The sequence below is a fragment of the Loa loa genome, assembly GCF_000183805.2.
Source record: "Loa loa unplaced genomic scaffold supercont3.67, whole genome shotgun sequence".
Taxonomy (NCBI): Eukaryota; Metazoa; Nematoda; class Chromadorea; order Rhabditida; family Onchocercidae; genus Loa; species Loa loa.
Genome location: NW_018108247.1, coordinates 126,882 through 135,418, shown reverse-complemented (window position 1 = coordinate 135,418; position 8,537 = coordinate 126,882). Strand labels below are relative to the sequence as shown.

General features: G+C 23.2%; 1 protein-coding gene across 1 annotated transcript; it reads left to right on the top strand.

The window, feature by feature from the left end:
* Positions 1-6,102: 6,102 nt before the first annotated feature.
* Positions 6,103-8,189, top strand: LOAG_10458 (hypothetical protein; the record flags this gene model as incomplete). Its single annotated transcript, XM_020448167.1, has 3 exons — positions 6,103-6,250; positions 7,857-8,018; positions 8,185-8,189. 3 exons carry the CDS (start codon positions 6,103-6,105, stop codon positions 8,187-8,189), a joined length of 315 nt encoding a protein of 104 aa, XP_020301665.1.
* Between the last annotated feature and the right edge of the window lie 348 nt (positions 8,190-8,537).

Here is an 8,537-nt window from a genome sequence, read left to right as displayed (position 1 = left end):
ATTATTATTATTATTATTATTATTATTATTATTATTATTATTATTATTATTATTATTATTATTATTATTATTATTATTATTATTATTATTATTATTATTATTATTATTATTATTATTATTATTATTATTATTATTATTATTATTATTATTATTATTATTATTATTATTATTATTATTATTATTATTATTATTATTATTATTATTATTATTATTATTATTATTATTATTATTATTATTATTATTATTATTATTATTATTATTATTATTATTATTATTATTATTATTATTATTCTCATAATCATGGATGAAATTGCATATTTCTTGCAAGTATAACTTTCTTTCCGGCAATTTCGATTACTTATAGTAATCGAAATTTCAATAACATTTCCAATTCAATGAATTTAAAAGAAAATGTGCAAATTTTCGAACCGATGATAATGCCAGCACCTTCCATTTTACTTTTACCATAATTACTTAGACAAATTACTCAAAACCATTTCCTTAAATAGTCATAGGTCATCGTTTGTGTAAGTATGCAATTTATTTCGAGTTTGCAAACTAAAAAAATTTATTTTACCAAAAAATTTAAATAAACTTATGTTTTTTCAAGTAAAAATTAATTATTGCTTTAATTAGTGCAATACATTTGTAAAACTCTACAACTGAATAAATACAACTGTCATATCATTAAAATGCATTGAATGAAATGGAAATGTAATTAAAAGAAGGAAATTGAATGAACTTAAATTTACATATTAGGAAATGAATTCGTTTTTTTTCTTTTTACTTTAATTTCTAACTCATTTTCTTCCTTTCTTTGTCCTTTTTCTTCATATTTTTAATTTAGATTAAAACGATTGTTTTGCAGAAATAAAAAGGAAATGTTTTAGGAAAAGTCAAAAATAAATTTTTAAAATTTCACTAATTTTTCTATAATTTAAAATATTTTCGCATTTTTTTTCTTTTCTTAAAATTTCCATTCCATTCCTTTTTATATTCCCATTCATTTTCCATCTCATACCTCTTCCTCGTCCTCTTCCCTCTCCTCCTCCTCCTCCTCTTCCTTCTCCTCCTCCTCCTCTTCCTCCACCTCCTTCTTGTCCATATTCTTTTCGTAACCCATCCCAGCATTCCGTTGATCATCATTCCTTGGCATATCTACACTTCATACTACAAAAAATTCATGTCTCTTGGGTTAACCATTCCTTTTTCCTCCCATTTTCGTCTTCATCTTTCCATCATTATCCAAATTCCGTTTCTCTCTCTCTTTCTTCATTTTTCCTTCTCCACTTTTATTCTTTTTTCTCTTTATGTTTTCCAAAAAAAAAGGTTTCAACTTATTTATATAGATTTAAGAAAAAAAAACTTTTTTCCATTTTTCAATTTTTAAATTAAAATTTTATAAATGAATTTCTTGTTTACTTTTCAAACAATCAAATTTTTTGAAATTTCGAAATTATTCAAATAAATCAAAGCTGAAAAAGCAAAAAGAAAAGGAAAGATAAAAGAATTGTTGGAAATGAATGTATTACAACTGTTGCTGTTGTTGTTACTGTTAAAGATTGAAAAGCTATCTTAAAACAAAAAGAGGAACGAACATTGTTAATTGATGATGATAAATGATTAACAGATAACACTGATAATCGAACCAAATTTAACAAATCAATTCTAATTTATTCGGAATTTTCTGCTAAAAATAGTTCAATTAATTAATCAATGTATTTAAAAATTTGTTTTGATTTGTATTATTTTTGATTTGCTTAATTTTAAATAGTTTATTTTTTCTTTTCATCAAAATTACAATTTTAATTTGATTTAATTTCAGATTACATTTCGAATGAAAGTGTGAAATTAATTTAATTACTTTCGTTTTTCCTTTTTTTCTTTTTGATTATTTCGATCAAATTTCGGTTAATTTTCTTTTTTTTTTTCATTTTCAGACATGAAATTTATTTTCGATTATTTTCGGTTTTTTGATTTTGACCAACAAAAAAGTTTAAAAAAGCATATGACGATAGAAATTAGCATACTTAATCATTTAAATGCCTGGACAACTTTATTAGCGTGTTATTGCTGATAGATAATATAGTTTGAAATGTTTTAAGTCAGTGTAATTTTCTCTTTCATCTAATTAATCCCTCATTAATCTAATATTAAGTCGTAGTTTCTTAATTAATCTGTAGAAAGAACTTTTTTAACTTATGAAATTTTCATAATAAGGAATGATGAAGTAGGAAAAGGATGTTTTCACATGTGAGAAAAATAAGCATGAAAAATAAATCATTTAATTAGAATAATTATGGCAGGATAAAGGATAATTAATTAAGCCAAAATTAGTATAAAATCATAAAAAGCAACAATTAAAAAAAATAAACAGTAAAATGCTATTAAAGTAAGAAAATGCTAATTATTTTGTGACATTACCTTCTTTTCTTTTTTTTTTGAAAATGTTTAATTGTCTTAGCTAATGAACTGGAATTTTTGATTTTTTTCATTTTTGACAATTAAATAATCTTTCCTTCTTATCAACAATAATAATGTTCATTGAAGAAATTTTCACGTAACCTAACGAATCACGCAAGACACGTCAAACACGTTAAAAAATGAATGGCATCAAATTAGTATAAATTATAATTAACAATTTATTAAAGGAAAATATGCATAATATATCCTTTTTTTATCCTTTATCAAAAGAAAAAAATAGAATTGGAAAAAAATTTGAATAACTGAGAAAAAATCAATAATTCCTTTAAAAATCATTTAAAAATGAGCTTTTTTCTCTTTTGCTTCCCATTCATCGTTAATGCTGGTTTCTTTTCTTTTACAATAAAAAAATTTATAATCGAAAAGTTTTTTTGTCCTTTTTTCAATTACTAATTAAAAAAGAAACTTTCAATTTGTTAAAATTTAAAAAGTTAAAATGTTTGATGCGAGTTAGTTTTTTTTTTAAATTTCATTCAATTTTTTTTCCCAAATTTCATTTGTAAATTTTATGTCAATTTTTTGATCTGTTCTTTTGACCCATATTATAACATCTGCCGCTTTTTTTGTTTCCACTTTTCTTTTTTTTTTTTAAAAAATTCTTTTTTTGACTTAAAAAGATTCGTAAAGAAAAACAATGGAGTTTATTCCGTTTTTGTTTTTTTTTTTTTTCTACAAGTTTGTAAAATTTATTATATATTTATGATAAGATGAATTGGGGAGGGAGGGGTCAAATAACATATGTTCAATGTTGTAGTACTTGACAACTAATAAAAGGTTACAGGAGGTCAGGTGGAAGTATAAGTAAGAGTGAAAGAAAGAGAGAGATTGTATGTCTATGTGATGGGGTCAATCGTCTTATCAATCAACAATATCTTAACCTCAGGAAACTTTCTATCATTTTATATTTCTGGCCTATCATTTATACATACTATTTATTACACTTTTCTAGTTAGCAAAGAAATGGTAAAATAGTTTTGATTTCATTTTCTTTCTTTTTAAATTAAGAAATAAAATAATTTTTAATATTTTGGTTATAAAATGAAAAGTTGTGATTGGGGAAGTTTAAATTAAAGGCAATTTAGATTTTGGACTTTAATTAAAAATATATCAATGGATTTTAATTGGAAGCATATTAATTAACGAATGTATTCAATTTTATTTCAAAATTTGAAAATTTGAAACGAATTGTAATTAAGAATAAAATTTATAGTTGAAAGTTTCCAATTTAAACAGCTAACAATTATTTTTTCATCAATTAATTAATTTCCAATATCAGACTAAAAAGGATTTCATATTTTTTTTTCATTGATGAATTTATGATGCTAGATGCAATGATATAAGTCATTCCTCTCTCTTTTACTTTTTGTTCTTGTTGATGGAAATTAATTGAGAAAAAGAAAATTTATTTTGATTTGCATTAAATTTAATGAAATAAATTTATTTGGATGACAATTATCATTTCGATGATTTGAATTTAATTTGAATTGATTAACTCCTTTTAACTTAATAAAGACTATATCAATTAATTATTAGTGAAAAAACGATATTATTGGAAGGAGTACTACATATATAATTTTTTCTTTTTCATTTTCACATTTCAATATGGTATGTAATATGCATTCAAGAACATTTGAAATTCTTTTCTTCATCTTTGATTTTTTCCTTTTTTATTTATTTAATCAAAGAATTATTTTAGGCTAAGTATTTAATTCAAAAATGGAATAACAAATGGTAATTTTAGAGTGAATATTTAATAAGAGAATGAAATAATAAATATCGTGTACTTTTAAAATTTGAATTCATTTCTAGTACTAACTATATATGTTTATATTTTTGATTCAAATAATATTAATTTCGATTATTGGTGAGATTTTTTTTTCGTCGATCCTTTTTATTTTCTTGTAATTTGAATATTTCAAGGGGATATTTATACCTTATTTAAAGTTTTTTTTTTCAGTTTTATGATCACGAAATTACAATAATGCAAAGATTACGGTAATGGGAAATGGAATGGCATGAACTTGAGTGTTGACGTGGAATTGTTGAAATGCATTTATGCCTTTCAAAATATTTAACTTCAAACAATATAAGAACGCCAAAGGCTAATGTTCTGTTTCAATTTTGCTATTTGTTCATTATGGTTGATCAGTTTTATCGTAACCACTTGTTACAGTATGTCTTTTTTTTCCATTCTTCCTATTTCAATTCATTTTTCTTTTTAGCTAATTAGAAATTCAAAGTTTAAATTTTGATAAACAAGAAAAAAAATAACTTAAATTAAATTACAGTTTCTTTTTTCGTTCTCTTTATTGGATTTTTAAAAATTAAAAGTTTAAATTGTTGATGGAAAAACAAATTAAAATATTTGAGAATATTTACATTAAGTAAATTATACAATAATTTGAAGTAAAGAAAGGAATACGAAAGGGATGGATGACAGTTTAGTAAAATTTTGCAACTTTCAAGTTTTATGTAAATAAGTTTATCTTTTTTGAATGGATTTCTTTTTTCTTTACACATATATTATCATATTTGAATTCGATCAATATACTCTTATTTTATGATTTTAAATCCAAAAAAAAATTTTTTTTTCTGTTGAAATAATGTTTGAAAGGAAATGGAAAGGTAATTGAGGCGCAAAGTGCTAAATAAATTTACCATTTGATGATAACAATGTAATTATTTGATGACAAGGTGACAATGACAATGACAATGATTATAAATTAGCATGCAACAAACTATTTATGTCCTTATTTTCTCGATCATTCGACATCTATTCCACAAATTAAGCTATGAAAATAGAAAATGAAAACTTTTGGAGGAAAACCGAAAACTAAAAAAAGGAATTGTTAATGGATTATATTGATATTTCTCTCACAGATGAATTAATTATCACTATATAAACATTGTATGAAATATTTCAAAATATTGATTAAATTATGAAATATTGATTATCAACCATTTAAGAACGATAAATTGATAAATTGTTAAATTAAAAGTTTTATAAAATTATTGATTTATAGATAAATCGGTTTAATTATTTATATTAATTTTCAGAAAACATTTCTTACAAAACCATAAAAAACAATTGAGTGACTAAGTAATTACTTTAATTAGTTTATTTTTAATTAATCGGTTTACTGTAAACGGTTTACTTATTTACAGTAATTATTGAAAAATACTTTCAATGTATGAATTTTTTTCCGAAAATTCCGAAAATTGTTTGTTTTGCATAGTTTGAAAAGATTAAAAATGGACGGATATATAAAGAAGTCATTATTCATTTTTATTACGTTTGTTTATAGGACTAAAGTGAACTTGTAATTCTTTCCTCATTATTGTCGTGCCCCCCCGGGAAAACCCGATGATAATGTTGTGTCAGGGGAATGATGACACAAGAATAGAGAAGACATAATTACTGCTTGAAATCAATGCAAAAATAAAAGTTTACATTTTGTCGAAAAAAATGAAGCAAAAAAATATGTAAGAATAATCTTTACTGATAGTTTTAATCGATTTATTTTGTAAACATAAAATTTGTTAAAATAATTTTCCGAATAATTTTGTTTTTCCAATTTTGTAATTGAAGTTAAAGTTTTGATTAAAAATAATTTGGAAATGTTAATTTATGTAAATTTTATGCCAGGTTATGTATCAAGAACACGCGTATCAGCTGTTGAAGTATGGCGTAATGATAGTAATGATGGTGAAGTACAAGTAGCCCATGGAATTAATAGTTGGCCAGCTTTGCTCGAACAACTTAATGGTATGATTAGTTTTATTCTTTTGTCTGTAATAATTTTGAAAATAAAAAAAGAGAAAGGAAGGAATATATAGAAGGGAAGAAAGAAAAGCAAATTTTAACATTTTCCAAAACTTCAATTAAAATACTTTGCAAAATGCTTAGTTTTAATTTTTCTCTACTTTTTTTGTCTTTTCGTTTACTTCATAACAACAATGGAGAAAAATTTTATTTTCGAAAATTTAAAAATTGCTGAAAATATGAAATTTAACAAAAAAATATTATAAAACAAAAGTCTGATTAAAAATAAAAATGAAATGCACTGCCATTTAACAAGAATATTATGGATTAAATGAGTTAACAATTATTAAGTATTAAAGAGTTTTTGAAATTGAAAATAATCACAAAATATTTCCATAATTGAAATTCAAAATGAAGAAGCATGAAAGAAAGAAAAAAGTAGTTGCAGTATTATAAATTTGGGACAGCAAAATTTATTAATTTAATACTTAGTATATATTATGTAATTTAATAAGTCTAATTAGATTGATTTTCGAAATTTATTCGCGATTTACTTTTTCGTTTTATTCTTTTCCAGCTTATAATCTGCGATTTATTACATTTTATGAAAATTTGTTTGTCATAACAAATTCAGTTAGTTTAATTATTCTTGAAATTCTTTGTTAAAATATGCAAAACCTTGTCTTAACTTATTGCCATAGTAATTAGAAATTATCAAATCAATCATTACTTTCTATCCTTCGAAAGTTTGCTTGGCATAATAAATGAGGAAATTAGAAATGAAAATTTGCAGTAACATATGGTCCTAATGACATTACGATATGCAATAAATTTGCTAATTAATATATTTGTTAATTAATATACGTAATTTTGATTTATTAGCATTGCATTTTTAGATAAGATTCATTTACAATCAAACGAAAGAATTTTCTCTATAAAATAAAGTAAAATTTGAAATGAAAGTATTGAGAGAGACAGACAAAATTTACATCTGCCCAATAATTGGCCAATATGAGTTATATGACTTATGATGCTATTATTGGCCATACATCTTATTGTTAATAATAAGTTACTCAATTAAAACAAATTAACCAATTCTGCCATCCTCATATAATTTTGGCTTGTAAGCTTGCTAAACATATTGAAATCAAATAAAATCAATGGTCAAAAATTGAGTGAATTAATCTTTTGCATAATAGAAATTATTAGTCTTGAAAAACCTTCCAAAAAAATAGAAAAAAAAGTTGTGAAAAAAATTATTTTTTAAAACAAATTGTCATCTTTGATTTGTGAAGACGAATTTTCAAATTCAAAATGTACAAATCAACTGTGCGAAATACTTTTTGATTTGAAATTGTAAATAAATTTTCAATTATTTCAATTTGAAGTTTCTAATTTCACCTCTTAATTTGCATAATCTTACAAAAAAAGACAAAAATTGTTTATTTTACAAATAAGGAATGATGAAATATGTGATATAATGCATTAATAATACATTTTAAATTGTTCCATTCCAAAAAAAAAACAAAAAATAAAATTTTAAGTGATGAATTTATTAACTGAATACAAATGCAACATCCTTATAAATTGAAATTAAAAAATTTTTTAGGACCATATTTGGAACGAAGTACGATGATTGAAGGTGATGTATTTCTGTATCATCAACGAAAGCATCGTAATCGGGCGATACCATTAATGAGCGCTCCGTTGAAAATTGCTGATCGTATTACATTTAAGGAATGGCTTCGAGAAGTTGCAAAATTGCGAAAAGGTTTAATCTTCAGTTTAAAACAATATTTTTCGCACTTTCTCCTTTTGTTATTTTTCAAGAAATTTAATATTTTTCTGAATTTTTTCTTTTTTTTGTTTATTACATCGAATACTTTTTTTTCCACTTTACTTATTTATTTCAAACATCTTTCACTATTACTTTTCAGATTAACTTTTCAAATAATAGGAAATAAACATTTCAAGTAGCGCTTTATTTATTTAACAAATTTCAAAAGCTTTTGTCAGGCCAACATTTGCTATTTTTAAATACTTTCGCAATGAAAATATCACTTTGGTTAATAATTATAATTTAATCATGAGGTCAATTATCATTGGAGTCAAAAACTATGATTAATCAATCACTCATCTTCGAATAGGTCATTAATAGTTTTAGAAAGGTCATTGCATTCTTCTCCATCTCCTGACTGCTTAAATCTGATGAGGTTTATTATCAACAGAGTGTTAATTATATCAGACGATATTGTCATTATATATATATATATATATATATAATAATAAT